The sequence below is a fragment of the Stigmatopora argus genome, chromosome 9 (assembly GCF_051989625.1).
Source record: "Stigmatopora argus isolate UIUO_Sarg chromosome 9, RoL_Sarg_1.0, whole genome shotgun sequence".
NCBI lineage: Eukaryota > Metazoa > Chordata > Actinopteri > Syngnathiformes > Syngnathidae > Stigmatopora > Stigmatopora argus.
The window spans coordinates 3,845,705-3,869,405 of NC_135395.1; the positions used below are offsets into that span (position 1 = coordinate 3,845,705).

The window sequence follows — 23,701 nt, forward strand, 5'->3', positions numbered from 1 at the left end:
TGAATCAATTAAACAAGGGTATTTATCAATCCATTCAATGACATCAACTTTTGTTGAAAGTGAAGATTAAGAAAGTTATTTAAGTTTGGAGGCCTCTCTTTTACCAGTAAACATCTGCGAATTGGCTTAGATATGTCAAATGGATGCTCTTTTATAAAGACATGAGTGTGGTTTATGCAGATTTCAGCACCCTGACATGAGCTCTTTAAGTATAGAGTGTATTTTGATTCGTCAAAATTTGCATGGCGGGATAGAAAAAAAAAGTGGATGCCTTGGATGAATCATGTTCATATGTTCAACATATTTGCATTTGTATACGTTTGTGAAACAGTTTATGTCGAAATGTAATGGTTTCCTATCCGCACACTCATGCAAATCTTTAACTTAGCATCAAACCCCCCCATCTCCATTCTTTGATTTGCCACTTTAAAAGCTAGCTTTACCTCTCATCCCTTTAACCCTCTTAGTTTTCTTATTACATAAAAGCAACTGGTGCTGTGATCACAAGAGATGCTATTAAATGTTGAATTAGTGAAGGTGCGAGGGTAAGTACTGCTCAAAGCCTCACAGCCTGACTTACCTGTTAAATGCTGCTGTTAGTGTGTAAAAGTGAGAAAATGTGAATCTGCTGAGAGCAATTAAATCATTTACTGAACAGGTGGTACTGCATTCATTAGCACCCACCCCATGCTGTGTATTACTCAGTGCATGCATCCATGAATGTGGGTCTGTTTGTCAGTGTCATGTTGCCTCGTATTCATACTGCGAATGCCTTAAAGACCCTTTTTAAATCCCTGCACGCCCATGCTGTACTTCATAAAATCACAAATGTAAATATTTAGAGTGATGTATTAGTATTTAGTGGTCACGTGAGACTTTTGTTGCATTTTACTTTTTATTACTAATATGTTGACAACATTGAAGGAGTGGTTAGTGCGTCGCCCTCACTTTTCTGGGGTCGAAGGTTTGATCCCAGGTCCTTATGGTGTGATGGTTGCGTGTTCTTCTCGGGCTTGCGTGGGTTTTCTCTGGGTCCTCTGATTTCATCCCACATCCAATAAACAAGCATCCTAGGTTGGTTGAACACTCTAAATTGCCTTAGCTATGAGTGTGAGCGTGAATGGTTGTTTCTTTTCTTTTCTTTTTTAAATCTCTGCTGAACACTGACAGCCTGTTATGTTGTTGTTTTAGTTATCGGGAAAAACTGTTATCTTAGCAGATCCCTATTTAGTCTGTTGTTCTCCGTGTTACTATTGTTACTACTAAGTAATCTGGTTCTTGGTCTCCGATAAAATAAAAAATCTTCACTAGAATGCAATCTTTATTCATTGAAGAAAAAAATACTTGGGATAGCAAAAACCGCTATGCTATTCTGTTTTTTTCACTTTAATTAATGAATAAATGCCTAACTGCATACGCATAGGCTTATTAAATTAGGAAATAGAATAATCAAAATTGTTCATCTATGTTCATTAAACTCATTTCTCTTGCAGTGTCACACATGACCTTGGAGTTTGTCTCTGAAATCATCCAAAACAACTTTATGGCAAAAGCGCTTTTACACTGTGTTTACCAGCTGTTCTGTTAATGCAGTTTGTGCTGGATATTGTTGTAGGTGTGTGCACGTTTGTGTGTCCACATGTGTCAGCTGGTGATCCTTGGTGTCAAAAACAGCTTTTTGTGCTTCTTCAAAATAGCTGTAATATTTGTGTGGTAATGCCTTGAATTGTGAGATCTTTGAATCATAAGCACTTGCAGTCTCCAGGGTACAGCATGTCATGTTGATGAGGAATGCCAGGGAGAGTTGTAAGACTCACTCAGTATACAGATAAACTATCTTGACAGTGGCGGTCAAAAGGGCAGTTTAGCAAGCGGAGGTCGAATATTCAAGTTAGTAGGTTTAACAGAATATCATATCCACCTGCGGTCTTCTTAGTTACTTAGAGAATAATAATAATCTCAATAAATTTCAGTTGGGATGTTGCTGTGTATATATTGGAAATACTAGTAGGTGTTGAGTGTTGAGCTTTAAATTGGCGTAAAGTTTTAGTGCGGTGCCAATCTTCCTATAGCCAAAGGTGCCCACTGTGGATGGGGGGGGGGGATGTGTGAAATATGTCTTTAGCTCAAATTCGTTTTAAGGTGCCAAACTAAGGAGAAGACTTCAGGCATTATTGGTGTTCAGACAAATCTGGGTATTGGGTAAACTTTTGTTTTCCTACAGAAAGGTATAGTTGAGTTTTCATGTAAAATGTAAAGCCAGCTGTTGGTGCAGTGGTTCATTCGCCTAACTTTGGAGGATGCAGTGTGGAATCGATTTCCACTTGGTGCTGTTATGATTGTGAGTGGCAATGGTTGTCTATGTGTACTCTATGACTGGCTGGAAACCAATCTACTAGGGTGTAGTCTGCCTTTTGCCCAATCTCAGCTGGGATAGGCTTTTATTATTTAGAGCTTTAGCAAACATTTTACAGGCTTTTTAAAAAAAATTAAATGGTACAAAAGCATATAGTTTTGAGGGTTAAATGTCACTACTACTGTATCTCCAGTGTAAAATTCTGCCAGAACTGCCTACTTCAATTCTATGAACTGATTTTATTGCATTCATTTTCTGTACCACTTATCCTCACAAGTGTCATGGGTGTGCTGGAGCCTATCCCAGCTAACTATGGGCACAAGGCAGGATAACTGGGGAAACTGAACTGGTGGCCAGCCAATGTCATAGAATTTCTTTTGTATTTTTAAGTGTTATATGACAAGCATATTGTAGCAAAAAAGCAAAACACTAAATATATTACTCATTAAAAGTGTGTGTGTGTGTGTGTGTGTTTGTATATACGTATGCATATGTATGTATATCTCTATCTATAGATCTAGAGATAGAGATATGGATGGATAGATGGATGGATAGATGGATGGATAGATGGATAGATGGATGGATAGATGGATGGATGGATGGATGGATAGATGGATGGATGGATGGATAGATGGATGGATGGATGGATGGATAGATGGATAGATGGATGGATGGATGGATGGATGGATGGATAGATGGATGGATGGATAGATGGATGGATGGATAGATGGATAGATGGATGGATGGATAGATGGATGATGGATATATCATTCTTTCTATTATGTCATATTTGTCAGCATGTCATTGTTAAAACAGTAAATTAATTGGTGGTACCTTCTGCCCCATCTTGTAGTTAGAAATTTCTAAACAAATAAAGCTTGATCCTGATATCTTGCTGTGTCACAGCATATGTCTAACCTACACACTGCAGTTGCTCCGCAAGAGTCCTTTTCTGGATTAAATCAACATATCATTAAAAGAGGTGTGCATAATTGGACTGGTCTTAAAATAAGCACCGTGTCTTTTAAATTACGGAATGCAGATGGGATGGTCACAGCTTTTATGCCTTCTCGTGTTGCATTTTAATGTAGATTTTATCAACGAGAATATATTCCATTACCACACATGTTGACCATAAGTATCTTTACATTAAAAAAATGACCGTGTAATTTGACAGTTTATTCAGTTTTTGGTTCGCTTACATATAGAGGTCACTTTGTTCCACTGAAATACACTTGTAATCTTTTCTTCAGCAGCCAAGTGGTTAGAGGGTCAGCCTCACAGTTCTTGGGCTATTGGTTTGAGCCCAGGTTGGTCCTCACTTTGTGGAATTTGCATATCCTCAGACTTGGGTGGGATTTCTCTGGGTGCTCCAGTTTTCTCCCACATTCCCAAAACATACATGGTAGTCTGCTTGGACACTCTCTAAATTGCCACTAGGTATGAGTGTGAGCGTGAATAGTTGTTTGTCTCCTCGTGCCCTGTGATTGGCTGGCCACCAATTTAGGGTGTCCCCCGCCTGGTGCCTGAACTCCATGGGGACAGGCTCCAGCATCCCCCACGACCCTTGTAAGGATAAGCAGTTCAGAAAATGAATGAAATTAAATGAATTAGTAACATCGGTTAACTCCTGGTTATTGTGCTTTTAAAAAGAATACATCTTTCCATTATTTTTCTACTTACAAAGACACCTGAAAATTAATGTACCGTATTTTCACGCCTATTTGGCGCATCGTTTCTTACGCCGCAGTGTCAGTAACGAGTGCTATTTCTGTATTTTAGACACACAAAGCACGCACCATTTCATTAGACGCATATATATTATATATTATAGGATGAAAATCGAAACGCAATAGCGCTGGCTACCGGAAGCAGCCTATTTCCGGGTTCCGGTGCGCAGTGACTGCTGGGAAATATAGTTATTCCTCGCTACACTCACACGCTAAAAACATGTTTTAAAAAGGCAACGGAAGCAAAACTGAGTTCGGTTGTACTTTATTTAGACATTTTACAACTTACTAACGTCATCATCACCCACAAATCCATCAAAGTCCTCATTTTCTGTGTCCGAATTAACAATTGCCCAAATGAGTCTTCCAAAACGCTGGGTCCCACTGGGTCCCGCCAAATTAGTGTGGTCGCGGCGACCACACTAATTTGGTGCTGGCTGTATTTACAAAAGAAATCCTGCCGCTAAATGTTGGCCTCAACAGAGCATTCAAAGCTAGACTGTGAACTATGTATATATATTATATATAATAACTCAGAGCTTGCCGTCATTGCCGGAGGCTTGACCAAAGAATTACAGCCGTAATCAAAGTTACGAGCGGCGTGGGAGCAGTGGATGATCGCTGGCGAACACAGCTTCACGAAAAGTGGCAGGCAGCGCCGGGCTTCTTACGCTACGATTTGTCAATGGATCGTTGCCGCCTGGGCGAACGTGTCTGCTTGCACGGTTGTTCGAGCTTTTGCCAAAGCCGGCATAATTTCTAAGGAGCCTCATGGAAATTACGGTGACTGATAACGAAGAGAGGGGGGGGGGGGCTGCTATTTGGAAGGCTCGTTTGGGTAATTGTTTATTTCTGACACAGAAGATGAGGAGTTTGAGGGATTTGAAGGTGATGATGACTTGAGTAAATTGTAAAATGTCTAAATAAAGTACAACCGAACTCAGTTTTGCTTCCGTTGCCTTTTTAAAACATGTTTTTAGCATGTGGGTGTAGCGAGGAAGAACTATATTTCCCAGCAGTCACTGCGCACCGGAACCGGGAAATAAGCTGCTTCCGGTAGCCAGCGCTATCGCCAGCCGCTCGGCGCCGCTCGGCGCCCCCGCGAGCGCTCCTGCTCGGCGCCGCTTGGTGGCGCTCGGCGCTCACAAAGGGCGCTCTGCATTATAAGGCGCCCTGTCTATTTTGGAGAATTTTTTTGACTTTTTTTTAACTTTTATGCGCGCCTTATAGGCGTGAAAATACGGTAGGTCATCATTTGTACATTAAACAATTTCAAAACAGCAAAAATAAATGTAAATGTTAAATGAATATCTGTTCTCTATGTGACAGATATCAAAGCTAATATTTAACTTCTGAAACAGAGAGATTAGCGCTGGATATGGTCATAGTAGGTAGATATAATTGGTTGTGTAGTACATTATTGTTTCTTTCTTTTAGTTCGATGTTTAGTGTTTAGTGTTAGTGTTCAATTAGTGTTCAAACCTTCTGTCCGAGAAAAGCACCTGCTAGAGACCTAAATTCAGAAAGTGCAATGCAACTTTTTCATTGTTTCAAATGAGACGGAGTGTACAACAGTCACGTTGTCAAAAAGATTACATGAAAATGTTGAGTTCCAAAATGATGTTGTGCACACGAGTACACTAAAACGTGTGTCAAGAGAGCAAAAGGAAAGTACTTAGATATTAGATGCCGCTCAGCCTCAGTGTAATACACAATTTATATCCAGCCTAAATGCAGTACGGTGCCAGACTTCAATCCAGATTCAAACTAATTACACATCCTGATGAGGAGATTAAAAGGACAGATATCACATTTTTCTTAATGATGACAACGCAACTTATGCTTCCATGTAAAACACAGACTGCCTCTGTAACTAAAACAGCATGACTCATGCAGTTTGGGAGAGAAGAGATAGTGTGACAGAAAAGAGCTCGAGGCTGTCTTTAATATTGGATGTGTGGCTGATGCACCCTAATGGCTTAGCATTGGTCTATTTGAGACAAGAATAGCTTGCTATCTGGGCTTGTGTGTGTTCACACAAGTTTGCTAAAGTGACTTAAAAGCAAACTAGTTTTAATAAAGCTATACATTGTAAATAATGATTTACGTTTCCACACTTAAAACACTTGAAGCATTATCTGACAATGTTTACATCACCTTACATGAATCCCGTATGACGGCTATAAAAATTAAAAAAATGTCCCAAAAATATACCTATTACATTTCATTCGCATCCCTCCACAAATAATGGCGGAGTAGTAATTTCAGTAAGTGTTCTCAACAAGAAGATAGTGAACAAAGTGACCTTTTGAGCCTGCCCCTGGGTGTCTTAAAATAAAGAACTACATCTACTTATTTACCATATATACTGTATTTGCTTTAACCGCGGTTTTTCCTTTTGTGATCCTTTATTTTATCATACCACCAATTATTCAGAAGCTATAAAGATGTAAATTACAGGATCAAAAAGACATGAACATAACTGAGTTTACTACGTCTGCTTGCAATTCTTGAAACATCACATCATTTACCATCAGACGAGCACATAGTAAAAAGCCAAAAGAGCCCAGGGATGATAACACACTTAAAAATACGCACAACAACACAAAAACAAGCACAAAGCAAAGGTCAGTATTTATAAGTGGATGTATTCTGTGACACAATGCATAGTGTGCCTTAGATCATACACGTTGACCCCGCTTGGCTCTCCCCATGTTGGCACATTATTATCACAGACTGACAGACATAAAGCAAGGCCACAGAGAGGATGAAAGATTCGTGAGGATGTGAGCAATGCTCTAATAGTATTTGTTCTGCCCTGCTCTCTTTTTCACTCTGAGTCCTCCTCTGTGTGTATTTACCAAATGTTGGTAAAATGAGCAGTTTTAATTTGAAGGGAACCTCATTTAGATGCACAGGGGTGCAATATTCATTTCTTTCAACTGATCACTTGTAATTTTTCATGTTAATGATGAATTCCAATGCTGCCATTCTGCTCTCTGCCTGTGAATGCTTAGTTTTTATGTAAATGCACAGAGGCTTTGTTGTTTACGTTCTTTAAAATCAACCACCTTACAAGCATTTATTCATTCATGTTTCTGAAATGGTTATCCTCACAAGGGTCGTGGATCCTATCTCAGCTGATTTTAGACACCCTGAATTGGTGGCCAGCCAATCGCTGGGCACAAAGGAATGGACAACCATTCATGCTCACACATACCTGCTGGGGCAATTTAGAGTGTTCAACCAGCCTACCATGCATGTTTTTTGGAATGTGGGAGGAAACCGGAGTACCTGGAGAAAACCCGCCCAAGCCCAGGGAAAACATGCAAACTCCTCACAGGGCTCACAGTTCAGAGATCAATGGTTCGATCCCAGATCCACACCTTCCTGTGTGAGTTTGCACATTTGCTTGCATCGGTTTTCTTCCACGACATCACAGCACAATCAATTTATTCCACTTCAACAGCAGTTACTTTTTTGATCTGCTGTACTTTGCACATCTGTGTCCTCATTCCCAAAACATGCATGATAAACTGACTGATCACCTAAAATTCTCCCTAGATATGAATGCATGATTTTAGTTTTAGTTCATGTAACCTGCAATTCATTGGTAAAAAATTCAGGATATACCCTGCCTACTCCCTGTTGTGGGGTGGATAAGCTGAATTATTATATACAGTAACATTTTATTTACTGAGGAATAACATTGCTAAAAGGATCAAATTATAACAATCCGCAAGTGGTCAAGGAAAGACACAGACAACGATACAATTTCAATGGCTTTATTGAACAAACTCTTAAGAAAACACTTAGTAAGCGCATTGATTCACTCGCTGCCACTGGTGACATTCATGCAGAGTAACTCAGCAGGCAAAATGCCTTTCACTAGGCCTAATAAGTTAGCCAGTTAACATGGAGCAATCTCACACTCGCATTATCTGACTTGCTCATGAAAGGCACAGATCTCTAGTGTTACAAGAACAACGATTGTTTAGCTTTTTTCAGAGGGACATAATTTAGACTTAAGATGTGCACCTAGTGCAAATTATCCAAAGAATGCTCAAGTCACCACTTGAATGCCAAAGGAGGTGTTGTATGTTGGGTTAGGAAGCACTGCGTAAGAGGGCATGGTTAATTAGACAAGCTGGAAGCGTTGCTATTTGAGCAACTGGATGATCCAAGCTTTCATGCTCCATGGTGAGTCATATGCTGTCGTCTAATGCCATAGTAAATTTTATATAACAACAAATATAATGCTGTATAAACAAACCCACCATTGTTTATTTAACATATACTACTAGATGCAGTTTACAGTTTGTTAAAAGAAAGTGACGTCATCTGCGGTAGAGAAATATAGTTTGCACGCACACTTCCTACGGAGAATGGAAGTAGGCTAACGTCAGGTTGCCAGACAACACACAAACAGTGTAACACAAGCCAAGAGTGCTGAACTCTTCAAAGTGTGCCTCCTAGAATTGCTTCAATTTACAATGAATAATGCATCGTTTATAATTGCTCCAGTTTTGAAAGTGATCAAACAATCCATGTCTGATTTATTTGAAACATTTGGTGTTTGAATGTGAATTCGTTGGGACGCTCAACCTAGTTTTTGAAGCGCTACAGAGAAACAAATCATCCCCAAAAAACAGCATGGGGAGTATCATGCAATCCAATAACACATGCTGCCATTTAGCCTTCATCTAAATGCATTGCACACTGTTTTTCACACTTCGGTGCTAGTCCAAACACAGTAGTTTGTGTTGTCTATTATTTACTTTGGCTTTGACCTTTGCTCAGCCAGAACTAGTTTGGCGCTGTTAGTCACCGTTGAAGTCCTGCTGTGTTGATGTCTGAGTTTTTCCTAAACCAAGTCACATATGCAATAGAACAACTTTATTGCAGACCACCAAACAAAAATATAATCAAAACACATGTACTATTCTTGAATATAATATTCACTCGCTGCATAATAATAACCTGGTATTTTAATGTAAGTTTACAGTAGTAGGAAATAGGAAAATAGCACACTCTTCTTTAACCGTCTTTTAGGAATTTCTGTTCTGAAAGGACCAGTATAGTCCTCTTTATTAAATTATTCATGCCCTTCGGATTCTTAGCTTTCTGTAGATTGACTCATTTATTCTTGAACCTAAAGGGTACTGTACTTACGATATGAGAGGTCTCGGTCTGTCTCCTCCAGGGTTTCCTCATTGGATAACCCTTTTAATTCACTTTTATTTGAAAAAAACATTCTGCTTTCAGCTTCAAGTGATAAGAGGCATTATACATCCAAAATGACTGCAGGGATCAGTAATATGCCACTTTCCAACAATAATTATAATTAAAAAAATACATAAATACTGTCATATTTTGTTCACCACGATTGTCTCATCAACTTAAGGTCTTCTGTCAGTCTTTGATACTAAACCACTCTCTCTCACTTCGTAAATATCACTCATGTCGTTTTGATCAACTACACTGTCCTTGAGAAACTGATGCTATTTCACGGTCCGGCTGAAGTATATGTTTCTGTTGTCATATTTATGGAGAACACAGTGGAATGCACGCTTGCATGCCAACGCTTCTTTGATTTTACCCTTTGTTTGGAGCTTTACCCTCCCAGCGTGTTTGTATGAGCATAAGAAAATCGATAGGATTCGCCACAGGTTACTCAAAGGCTGTTTGTGCATGTATGTGTGTATGTAAGTGTATTTTCTTTTTTTCTCTGTTTATTTTAAAGGGAAATTATGTGTATATATTATATATATTATATTTAGTGATACATATGGGTTTGGATCAAGTGTTTCAAACAAGATCAAAACCTATTGGTGTTTTACCAGATGAAAAATGATGAAATAATGTATTGAAACTACATTTTCAGATCATTATTATTCGATGGAATTTCTATTTATCAGCTGGGATAGGCTCAAACAATACCAGTAGAGCGGTAAAGAAAATTAATGAATGAATGAATACATCTTGGTTTTGCCAACTGATGGTGCAGTGGTTCTTCTGTCTTGTACGGGTAGCCTGGGTTTAATTCCCACTTGGTGGCTTAATGATTGTGAGTGTGAGTAGTTGTCTGTCACTGTGTCTACCTTTCAACTGACAGGCGACCAGTCTAGAGTATAATGTGCCTTCTTTTTAGCGAAGTCAACTGGGAGAGGCTCCAAGACCTCGCAACCCTGACAAACCTTGCGGTGATGCAACATTTAACCTTTAATTGCAGCCCTGTCATTTTGTAAGATTATTCCAAATATTTGTTTTTCTAGTCCTGGCATGTCAAGGGAATACATTAAAAATATGAACGTTTTGAAAAACAAGCTACATTTTTTTTGGTTAAATTTTGTGCCCCAAACTGAAATTTCACTTTAAAGAGGTGAAGCTATGTTTAACTAATTAGATGCAGGTATCAACGTAAGGTCATACATAACTCATCACTGAATAAAACATTATTTAATGAAATATAGTGGGGTATGCCAAGTGGCCATGGTCAGAAGGACAATCCTCTTTACATCTGAACTTAACTTCTTTTTGATGATAATTTTTTGTTTGTTTTAGTTGGAAGAGTGACAGAATTATGCATGGTGTTTTACGTATAACATTTCTGTCCTGTTTGTTCTTAAGGTCCCAATGGAGAGGAGAGCAATGAAGACTTCACTCTTTCTCCTTCTCATCCTTGCGTTGCTTGCCTCAGGAAACGGTGATGATGTCAAGTACATCTCCAAAAGGAACTCTGGTAGGACAGATACTTTCCTCCGGTTGTTATGCTCATTGGTCTGTGATGTAATTAAACTCAGAATTTCTCAGTTTTGTTTCTGGGAGCAACACTTATCATATTTCTCCTCTCTTCTTTATCCAGCTTCTATTCAATCTAACCACCTTTCTTTTCTTCCTCATTTTTATCCACCCTTGCTTTTTGGGTGTCTCTTGACTTGGCTATTGTGTTGCTTCCTTTAACAAATTCCATTTAATTCTCTGATGGTGTCTTGGTTCTTGCTGTCAGTGATTTGGATGTTGAGTTTGGCTCCCAACAATCAAAAGTGATTTTTGCATTTGCATTTGTTATTAACAATGGTGGACCTGCTTCGTGTGTAGCCTTGTAATCAGCACTGTGTGACTTCAGTAAAAGTGGTATGCTATGATAATGAAATGATTGAACTGTGATTATAAAACAGATAAACAAACATTTTTGCCGTTCAAGAGTTCATATACTCATCTTCCGTACCGCACATATTCATAAGGGTTGAGTGGTGCTGTAGTACCCAGCTGATTCAGGATGTATGGCAGACTACACCCGAGACTGGTCGCCAGCCAGTCATAAGGCACACAGAGAGACAGATGACCATTTGCACTTACAATCATACCTCAACCAGCGGGAATCGAGCCTGCGCCTGGCCACATTGAAGTCAGGCGAGTCAACCCCCACACCATCAGATGGCTGTGCAAGAGTTTTAAGCTAAAATAAATGTTCAATTTTTGGTGTGTAACTACGCAAAAAACACAGTTCAGTAAAGTTAAAAAAAGAAATGGCTTGCAATTGATTCGGAAACATTTAAAATAACACGTTAAAATATTTTATTTTCAGGAAAGTTCAACATAAGTAGTCTGTTTTCTTTCTAGAAACTGAAAGTGCAGGAGTAAAACAGAAGTAAAGTAGTTAAACAAATATTTGTTTGTGACAGAGTGATATTTAAGCTTTAAGACGTGTGACTGTGTGAATTAAAGTTTCAAATTTCTTTACTCCCTCTCTTCACTGACTCTAGTATATTTGTCGGACAGAAAGCATCGCAACCTAATTTAGAGGTAGCTTACTGTTTTACAATTTCACACCGAGTGAGCCTTGAAAAAGAATGAAGGCAAATGATTAAACACGTTGGAAATCCTGGCCTTGCAAGTGCATCATTCAATGTTATCCTGTCCAACAATGGTGCTTGAAACAGGGTGTCCGTGGTGTCCCTTGTATTTGTACTAAATTCAAATTATTGTATGACCCTGACCGCTTTACTGACTGGTTTCATTTGTTGCCGACACACTACTTACTGCTGTCATTCCAGTGGACATTCATGTTCTTGTGGTCAAATGAGCAGACCCTAAAATAGGAAAAAATTGGAACACACCCTACAGTTCCACCATCCTGGTCTGCCAATTCAGAGGCACTCTCTCCGATTTCCACGCGATATTGCAGAGGCGTGTCAGAGAATCCTCCTCATATTCCCCAGGCTGTGCTACCTCATGGGAAGGCGTGTCGTGAAATTGAGGTCTTCAAAGTATTCGGCCCATCAATTCATAACATTCCGAGGCGAGGTCAGCAGTGCCCCTTCCCCACTGTCTTGGAGCACTGCTTTCCTCTCTTGAGACGTTGGATGTTGGACCAAAGAAATCAAGAAATAAAATATATTGTCACAATTCAGTCATTCGTGGAACGTGGTTAGACCTAAAAGCAGGGAATCAATCAAGGACGTAGAGTGCCCAAACAAAACTATAATAACCAAGGAAGAATTCTTCAGAAAACAACATGGACTTGGAAATCAAATCACAAAACCAAACCTGACGGGAAGACATGGGGAAACAAGAAAAATGGAACATGGCAGGGCAACTTGGCATGAAGTAAACATAGCAGACGATCTGACAATGGCTAACAAACACATGGGTTTAAATAGACAGACAAGGGTTGATCACAAAGTACACGCAGCTGGTTACAACAGGAAGGGAAGCCCAGAGGGACACGAGGGGAAAAGCACGCAGACAGGACCCACAGGGAAAAAGGCATAACAAAACCAACCAACACCCCAACAATATGCCCTGACATATATGGTGATAAATGGAACTGCAGGTGCAGTGTACTGTACCTAATATTTTAACTGATATTCATGTTTCTCTCAGTAGTTATGTAATATTTCTCTTTCGAAGAGGTATCCGCTGACTATAAACCCCTCAGGACATGCATTTTAGTTTAACAGACTTTCATGTACCTTTAATTTAATATTCGAGTTTGCAAAATGCTCACATCCCCTTCCTATCTTGAAATAACAATGATGTCAGGGGTTGAAGTAAGGTCATTCGAGCCTCCTGTTTTGTTTTAGATATCCTTTGCATTGCGCATAAGACAAGCTCCATATTCTTCACCTTCAACGTGTAAATATCCCGTTAAAGGGAGGATTTGGTTTTGTCTTTGCAAAGAGAAAATGGGTTGGTTTTACTTTGTTTTTTCATCTTTTGGCTGGTTTCCTTGCGCTAGTGTCTTGTAAACTCACTAAAACTGGACTGTGTAGGTGGTGAGCTGGTAGGAGTAGTTTGGTATTTTTCAAAACGCGTAAGATCACAGGCATACATGCATGCTTGTTGTGCATGTTGTGTGTTATGGCCAGTGGTGTGGACCTCTAGTATATGTACTCGCTCTGCTCGCTTCCGAGTATTTGTGCACTTGTGTGGGTGAGGTGTGTAGAAAGCAATTATGTGATCAGAGCAGAGCCAAGCGGACATTTATGTGGGCGACTGCTACATCCAGTCAAAGATAGGCTCGCTGGCTGCTTAGGTGTCTTTAACTGGACACACCATGTGGAAAGGAACTACAATTTTCTCGTGTCAGTTTCTCCACTAGACCTTGTTGAAGTAGGCAAAATGAGGACATGCCATGATAAGAAATAAAAGACACAGACGTGGCGGTGATAATGGTACACAACATAAATGGTAATAATATCCAACATCCGGGTGCATTGTGTATATGTATTGTCAAGCGTGTCTGGCTCAAGGACACTTTAGCATTGTTTGTCTTTGAAATTGTTTTCCATGATAATGTTTTCTTGTCATAGACAATCTAATTTAAAGAGGGAAAGGGCTACAGGTATTTGCATTCAATCACATGGCATTTAGGATGAAAAATGGCTACAAGGAGTATTTTGGTATGTAAAGAACATTCAGAAACGCAATGTTAGCTAATAGGAGTGTGCAATTTTTTTTAACATGAGAGATGCATAAAATGAGAGGAGGGACCATTTAACCATGACCGGCCAGCAGCCAGTCCAGTGAACACTGTGCCTCCCGCCCAAATTCAGCTCGAATGGTTCCGGCTCACTTCTAACACTAATTTGTACATTTGGTAGCAAAAATAATGGTCAAATTGGAGTAATTGAAAACAAAACCAAACTAATTTCTCAAGACATATGCATTGTTCTCCTTCCATAATATCGACTGCTACACTGGAACATAATTCGAAAAGTTCTGCTGGAAAGCCATCTTAGTTTAACTTTATATTTCAATGACTAAGCAAAGGAGCAATTAAAACAATTTCCACTGCTAATTAGTAGAGCACTTTCAACTGAAATTCACACAAACAAAATATCTTGCCAGCAGCTCATGGCAGTTTTGGCATCACGGCAGTGTCTACACATTCTGTGGTGAGGTGCACATTTTATATTTTTAGTTTTATAATTTCTTTTTCAAGATTTTGCCAGCATCAACCTACCTCCTCTTAATCTGTCCCACAAACCCGCTTAGTTTTTTATGGTCTATACCACACCTTAACACTTTCATCATCCGAGACAAAAGCAATAAATTACCTGAGAAGGTGAACAGAGATAAGATAAGACCCTTATCTTCATTCCAGCAAGGGCAGAAGGGAGAAATAAATTCAACCACTAACTAGAATAACATTGCAAATGTCCACTAAGACTTGACAATTCTCAATATGTCCATTGGACATGTGCCAGTGGGTATCACCCACTGCAGGCTATTTTCACCACGAAGATCCAGTTAACTCATTTATCCTTTCTTCGTGTCTCTTTAGAAAATGTCAGTCGTTAGATTTATATCCATAGATTTGCAAAGGTGTATAATTTTGGTTTGGCATTGCATGAAAATGAGAGAAAACGTTGTTTTCTTCATTTTATCAGAAATCTGTAGGACTACCAATGTTGCCCATTCTGCCCAATCACATGTTTTTTTAATATTATATATTTTATTTGAGCCAAAATAAAATAACAACGTGAAAAAGTCAATTAGATGAATTGAAATAGTCCCACTAATTACATTGAGCAGGATGCAATGTTTGTCATATCATCACAGCTCTCCCCACATTCAACTGTGCATGTGTGTTTGTTGGAGAGTGCTCACCCACCAACTACCACACTGCACATTTGTTGCCTCTCTAAGCCAAAGATGACAGGCCGTCTGTGTGAAGTGGGTGTTCTCCAGCTCGCAAAAGACCTAGAAGAAATATTAGCAAAGGCTTGCTTACTAACCAGCTGCTTTGCAGACTGATCTGCGACGTGAGCGTTACAAAGAATAAATTCCAATTGTGAAGATGTGTATCAATTGATATACATTACAATGCCATGTCCAGCCAGAGTTATCATATATTTATATATATTTTCCTTTTTCAGTTGTTTGCAGCATCTACTTGCATAGTTAGTATTCTTTAAGGAACAGGGCGGAAAAAAGGGATATCCTAAAAAAAATACCATTAGTCTCGAATAGTAGACTGTATAGTTCTTGTTTGTTACAAAAATGTCTAGTACCTAACATGTGCATTTCAAACATATTCCAATCCAACTGTATATGCCACTCTACTACATGATATTTAACACAATCAAAACGTCTAACCTATTTGTGCCGAGACTGTGAATCCCTTTTGTCCCTCTCACTTTCTGTCACCATCACTCTTTTTCACTTGTCTCCGTGTCTATGTCGAGTTCCAAGGTCGTATTAAAGATTCATCCCTTCTCTTGTACTGCATTCAAATATTGATAAAAGCTGACATGGCGTTGACTCCGTACACCAAGGGGTTTTGCTCTACACATACCTACCCACCCTAAAATCCGATTTTTAATTTGGCACACAGACAGACAGATACAGGCTACACCCCCCCCCCATTCCAAACCCCCCACCCCCCCACTCCAAAAAGAGCTCAGCCAGACCTGTGTCTCAATTAATAGCGTCTTCAAATGGCAGCATTGTCACTTTTCATTATTCATTTATTTTTTTAACACTTAAAAGGGGCTGCATTTCCTGTTTCTTATTGCCCATCACAAGACAAGCGAATGTGGCTGGATATCTATCAATTTTAACACATAATTAGACAACAATATTTAAGTGCTGTCAAATTCAATAGGTCAATTGAGTTAAGCCAACAGTTTCAGTGGCACTATTTTGAATTAAAGTACAGGATAAAAAATAATAATATGAAGCGACACCTGAGAATGTATTATATAATATAGAAATTCCCTTTGATTAATTAGGGGTACATTTTTTAGTAGTACTACTGCGCTAAAAACAGGGCGAGAAATGAACGAGGTGTGAAACAGACAAGTCGACCAGGCAACATTTTAATGGCAGCTGATGGCAATTGCCAGCTCTTGCCACTCCACCCATTTGATATCCGACTTGCAATCAAATCAATTCCCCCAACCTGCCTCGAGTGAGGCATGCCTCAGGGAGAAGATAACCAAACAAGGACCTAACAGAAAGTAACTTCATACACTGCAGGAAATAGCGAGCCTCGCCAGACATTGATGAGAAGGGAGAGAACATGCTGTAATTTGGCCTGATTGTCACTCTTTGCACACATCTTAAGGCTAATTTGCTGAGATGCACAAGAAGCAGGAACACAAGGAATAGTGGAGTATGTTGTTTAAATAGAATAGGGTTTCGTTGTCTCATGTGGGAAAGGAATTGATTAAATAATGTGGCAACACGTTTCAACAGCGGGGAAACAAAATTACTTAGAACAGTGAGGAGCGGGACTATGATTTGAGCATGAGAAATGTGTTTATTCCTCTGTCTGAATGTGTTCGTTTGTGTTTGTGTCTGCATATGCAGTCATATATGTTGCATCGAAGGAAAAAAAATCAAATGGGTTGATTTACATGGACTCTTGAAAAGGAGGGGTCAGTGAAATGTTGTGACCAATTTTAAATGGTAATTATCAATAACCTTCCGGGCGACCAAACATCCGGCGACCAAACGGCCGAGTACCGTGAAATGTATAAATTGATAGCTCAGTTTTATTAAACAGAACCAGCAACCTTTTCATACTCCCGAAACTTCTTTTTAAATGTATTTTTAATTTATTCATTAATTTCAGGCAGTTGCATTAATCAAGGCATGCACAGTTTATCAGTTTCACCTGGTTTGCATTATAAATAAAAAAATAAAAAAATAAACTAAACACATGCCTAAAAATGAATGGGATACAGCGAACAAATTAATTCCCACCCCAATTCTCATTTCTTATACACATAAATATATATTTTGCTTCAATTTCTTTTAGTTTTTAAGCAATTTGCTTTGTTAAACTATTTTATTTTACCAACTATAAAAAGGAATCAGAAATACTGGCAATGGAAAGACATCATGTACAGGATCATTTTTTCTCCATCAGTAAAAGTTAAACAATGAGTACAATAACATTGGACAATATACCAGTAATGGTAAGAAGCACATTTAAGATCCTCCCTGAACATATTGTGACCAGGTCAATAAGCAAGTTCCCCCAAAGTGGAATGTAAAAACTTTTAAGTAACAATCAGAGAATAACAAACTTTTCCAAAGAAAGTAAGGAAATAGTTGAAAATTGAAGCAGCTGGAAGAGGAAAAAGAAAAGAAAACCCAAAGACGGTGCTTTTTGTCAGCCAGCATGTAATTAAATTCAGCACGGTCTGCAATGGCTCCGTACAAGTGGTAATTTAACACAGAGCACAGAAAGTAGATACAGAAAAGACAGAAAGAACAACGGTGGAGGTTGGAAAATACAAGTGCAGGAGTAGTACAGAAATTAGAAGAAAATTCAAAGATACATATCTTTTAAAAAACTGAACACAGGTAACAGAAATGAGAACATCTAATTTAAACGTGTTTATCCTTGCATCACCTGAGGAGGTAAGAATCTTCACCAGAAACATATTAGAAGGTGATTTGACTAAGTAGTAAAACCAAAACCCAGAATCTTTAAAAGGTTTAGGGAATTATTGCATTAAATCATAATCAAGGGAGCTCACAGTGTTGGTAAAATCTCCAATCTGGAATATGACCTCTTTCACTGTCTTAAGAAAGCTGTCTGAACTGCCATTGCCCATAACAGTAGAGCTTTGTAGGTCTGAACTTTGTACTCTGCTGCCAAACATGACAGGACTTGGATAGTGCTCCTGTATGTCATAAGAAAGAAGTCAAACTATCACTGTTCCAGGTCACCAATATTTTTTCGCGGATGTTCTGCTCTTTCATTTCTTGTTTCTTTGATTCAAATGTCTAGTACAAACCTCTGTACTTCACATTGTATCTTTATCCAACAGCTGCACTACATAGTCACATATCCCTACTCAATATTTATAAGCATTTAAGCATTATATTTAACATTTTTATTCTTTTTCCAAACTGAGCTGAAAAGTATTTTGATGAAAGCCATGTCCATTTGATCTTGACAAATTTGTGGGCTTCTAAAGGGTTAATCCTTAGCGTAGATTGGTTTTGAATGCACACATTTTGATTGGGTCTGGTTTTACAGGTATATTTTTTTGGGATCAGATGTGTATTTGTAATGCATTGCAATTTTGTCATATATTCATCTTGTGTTTTGTGTGTGAGTTTTTGCAAAATTGCAAAAAAAGGCAATGCACAAACAAACATCTATATAGTGAAAAAGAGAAGGATTGATTTAAGGCAAGAGGTTGGGGTTAAATAAGAGAATCTCGAGAGTGTCGGGGATAGAGATGAGGAAATGACTTTTCAATATGTGAAGCTCTTGGGGTAGCAGGTAGAAAATAAAATCATGGTGTGTGGCTTAAAAAGAGTGAGTGTGATGCGACACTGATGAACCCACTGCTTTATTTACCCACAGGGAGTCTTAAAGTAAAAATGCACCAGTGGGACTGTGTGTTGTGCTCTCAAAGTCCTAAAATATTTGACTGACTGATGGGACAATTAAAGGCTAGCATTGGTCTACCTATTAAGGAGATGGTCAACATGATGCTGCATTGCTTGCTGTGTATTGACAATGTAATTACCACTGAATAATTTGGGACCAGATGTGTGTCCATTCAGTGTTTTTTTATTGACTCTATAATCAGATTGAATGATACATTCCCCATATTAAAATCAATGCATAAATGTATGTAATGGCAATGATGTATTATTACCATTTTCCTATTTTCAATAGCACGATGGATTTACCAGATTAGCCAAATACTATAATTCCTTTATTGCAGTTATATAATTTATTGGTGGTAATCAAAATAACGTCCTGACCAGAGTTCACTCATCGGTGTACATTTTTGTGCCAAGAATATTGAAAACCAGCTATCACGATGATAAGCTATGCATTACTTTGTGTGCTTTTATTTTGAAGTTGGACACCATTGGAAATGAGGTTTGTGTTTTGGGTAGCTTGTTTTGCAGTACAGTGACAGCAGTACAGTGCAATTGAGGCACTTTTTTCTGTAATTATTTTGTAAAGTAATAATTTTTTGATCATCAAGCAGACCTTCATCCAGAGCTGTTATTATCACATTGTAATTGGATTGGATTGGATTGGATAACTTTATTCATCCCGTATTCGGGAAATTTCGTTGTCACAGTAGCAAGAGTGTGAGGATGCAGGAATAGGAAAGGCATTTTAGACATAAATAGATAGGTAATAAGTAGGTCAAGAAATAAATACATGAATAAATATATGGATATCACATTGTGATGGAGATGCTCAACCCTAGTGTGTAATGTAATGTTTCACTGGGAGTTTCCTATTTTTGCCCTTCCACTCTTTATTCCTTCACTTTTGTGGCTCCTTCATTTACAATTGAACTTGACAGAAAATCATTACCCGCATAATGAAAAGCAGCAGACCAGGAATATATACCATCACTGTCCATTACAGATCCTTAGCCTTAGACCTTGAATGTAAATGAATCCATGTTATATACTGTTAATGTGTTGGGGTGCTGAAGCAGATTGCTTTGCTTTTGTTTTCATCCACGGCAAAGCATTGATCATTAAGTCAAGTGTTTTTCAAGTCGATGTCTTTCACAATGTATGAGTTCAAAATAGTGTTTATGAATAGTTGGATAAATGCACATAGGAATTCAAAATCAACATCCTATTGATTGGACATGATTTTTTTTACGCCATAGTTAAAGGAAGGCAGCTTGAAGATTTATGATCTGCATTCTGGATTATTGTGATGGAAGAGTGATATTGATTTTCAATTTCACTAGTATCCGCTTATGCTTAAAAATAACTGCTAGGATATCACAGGATGATCATTTTGCTAAATATTTCAGACATATGGAAATAAAATTAACTGACTGAATGTAAGGAAAGAAAATTATGAACAAATTATCAAAGTAAGTTTAATTATATATACATTTTAAACCTCACGAAGATGAATATAACCTATGTGCGATGTGTCCTTGTGCTTAGGGTTTTCTGTATTTTCTCTGCAAATCAGAATTACAAGTTGTATGATCATTTTGCTGTGTAATGACCTAACTCATTCCATGCATTAATTGCTGCATTCAAGATTTCCTTTAAAGTACACCCAGAAGTTCTATTATTTTCCCAGTGTTTTTTTCTTTTCTCCATGACTAAAAATTTGGTGAGAACAACTGCAATGAGTAACAAAAAGCTTATCGAAAAGAAATGAAAGTCAGATCAGCGAAAGTATCCTAATTATTTCTATCCTTTTTACTCTAAACACTTGGAAATCATTCCAGCCACTGATTCTGAGCTGCTTGGCAGATGAGGACGGGAAACATAAACCCAGATCTTTGTGAAAAGACTGATTGACTGGAAATAAATATGTTCAATATACCCAAGTACAAATGTGAATCGAACACAATTTTCTCTTTGCTGCCAAACCGTGTACTTCTGTCTAATTAGAATCACATATCCTTCCAGCAATGTGTTTTCCCATCTTCATTGTGTTTACTTGACATAAACTGATCATTTACTTTCAGAATGAATGATAAACTAGAAAGCAGAGAGCTGTTTATTTCTTCATCCCCCATGGCTCACTCTGTCTCTTGTCTGCCTTTTTAATGAGGTTTTCTCTAATTACATTTTAATGGACTGGGAACTATTCTTCTTCCACCCCCTTCAGAGATTCCCGGCTCTTATGTTTGAATTAACATTTAAAATTTGAGGGGCAGACAAACTGTTGATTGAACATCATCAATTTGATCACAAACTGATTTTTAACATTAATAAACCTAGGGTTGTATTTACATGACATGGTTCAAGTAACACATGTTTGAACTGACTTATTTGCTTGTGGCACAATTTGAATATGGGGCGGATGCCCCCAGGTCACTACCAAATTCTGATTAAAACAGAGAGTTATTAATATTGCTCTCTATCTTCTCCTCTCTTTTTTGGGGGATATATTTTTCTTTTTGCTTCAACTTCCTTGCACATTCCAGAAACACATATTAAAGAAAATATAGTTGGAATTATTCATGTGTATAATATAAATGGGGTTTTCCTAAGTGTGCTTGCAAATATTCCTGATTTGTTGCCATTTTCTCACTAATCTATAAACTCAATTTCAGAGATTCTGATATGATTAAATCTGATAACTCAGTGTATTTAACTTAAAATCCAAACAGCCACAGGCAGAACATGCACACTCCACATAGGAAGGTTGAAACCCACCAGGGATTGAGCCCTCGATCACAGAACTGTGAGGCAGATGGGCTAATCACTCAATCACCATTCTGCCTGCTTTTATCTGGTTGTTAAATACCAAAGCAATAATAAAAAAATCAGTACCCAGCTCTTCTCAGCTATGCTGATCATAAAAGCTATTGAACAAATTGCAGATACAACACTTTCTTGTCAGCTTTGGTCTTGTCAGGTGGTTTTGATTAACTTAATTAGATACTCCAGGCAAAAGAAAGGTCTGAAAAACTCCACAGCTATTAGCCGATATCGATTGAGTGGGAGTGTGTGTAAGAAGGAGGGAGGTAGTAAAGAAAAGAGGGTGAGGGTGGGAGTTTATTCAAATAAACTCTTAGGTCTAATTATGCAGTGAGCATATTCGGAAATGCTGGTGTGTCCAAATTTGCATTATGTTGAAACTTAAATTAACAAAAACAAAGCCCTGGGAGCTCCAGCAGCTTCCCAACTGGGTTTATACTAGCAGTGAGACTGAGGAGTCAGAGCCACCAATACAAAGGACATTCCATGAGCTGAGCCCCTAACTAAAGAGTGGGCAGGTGGGATTCAGTGAAAGTAGGACAGAAATAGTGGAGCTCGACCTGCTTCATGTTTGAAAAACAAATGGAACAGACTGTCATAAAATAAACGCGACTAATTTTTTTTAACCACCTTTGCTAAAAATGTTAAACACTTAAAAAGACAAATGTGACAGCAATTAATTCTTGTAAGGTATTCTTCCATTCATTTATCTTCTGGACTGGTTATCCTCATGGGGGTCGCGGGTGTGCTGGAGCCCATCGCCGCTATGGGGAGCAGGAGGGGTACATTCTGAACTTTTTGCCACTGTGAATCATAGGGCACATGTAAAACAATCATTCACGGACATCCTTATATCTAGGGAAAAAATGGAGCATTCAGTCAGCCCAGCATGCATGTTTTTGGGATGTGGGAGGAAGCCAGAGTACCCGGATCAATGGGTAGAACATCTCCACACTTGAAGCCCAGAATTGAACCGTTGGTCTCAGAACAATGTGTCAGAGTGCAAAAGAGCCTTAATGCCAGGAGAGAAAATAGGACTGCTAGAGTTTGCTACATGATCGCTGTTAGTAACGGAAAAGGTAGCTGCTCAATTGTCGCACTTCATCAACCACTCTAGGGATTTTATCGACAACGAGGGCCTCATTCGCTTATCTAGAAGAACACTTTAAGGACAGTCATGGTTGGTTATACAGATATTAAAAGGAATGAAATCCACACATCAAGCCAAAAATGTCCCTAACCATTTATCAAGCATACAGAGTTTTAAGAGGGATTTATCCACTGCAAGGTAAATCAAAGTAAAGTCAGTCTTTTCACTTTTGGTAAATATAGCAGCTTGGTTTTATAATATTAATTTGAGTATTAGAAATTATTATACATATTTTATAGCCCATATAAAAAATCAATTACAACTGCCAACTAATACACTTCTTTTATCTACTTTCCCCCATTTCTGTGTCATTAATTCAATTATCCACCTAATATCTGTTTCCTTAAATTTCATCATAAAGCAGTTTTTTGGACAATTACTTCCCCTGACATTACATTTGATAACCTTTAAAGAACTTTCCATGGACTAATTTAAAAAATATTTTTTTTAAAAGCTACTCTTACAATGAAGCATAATATAGCCTTTGAGTATTCATGTTGAGATTAATGGTTGCCAATAGATGTGATGGGATGGATCAAAAAGACCTAATAAGAGATCATATAGAAGTATGCCTGCCAGACTTGCTCAGTTCGAGTTCTGCGTGTGTCGGAGCAAGTCTGTCAAGGTGACTGTTTGAGGGTTAATAACTAGTGACCCAAAGAAGAGAGTAAATTGGAGGGCGTAAACTAGACACTCGCACAGAAATATTATTCTATTAATATATTAGTCATACACAAAGTCTTAATTCATTTCTTCATTCTAAATAATCCCTAACGT

The 23,701-nt window shown here is 38.3% G+C and overlaps 1 protein-coding gene across 3 annotated transcripts in view; it reads left to right on the top strand.

Annotated features, from left to right (window-relative positions):
* Positions 1-23,701, top strand: part of LOC144082868 (X-linked interleukin-1 receptor accessory protein-like 2) — a 181,180-nt gene that overhangs the window by 23,794 nt on the left and 133,685 nt on the right. For all 3 annotated transcript variants that reach the window (XM_077610328.1, XM_077610330.1, XM_077610329.1), the window contains exon 2: positions 10,717-10,828. In XM_077610328.1, the coding sequence (XP_077466454.1) occupies positions 10,723-10,828 (106 nt within the window). In that variant the 5' untranslated portion in view covers positions 10,717-10,722. The remainder of the gene's footprint in view (positions 1-10,716; positions 10,829-23,701) is intronic.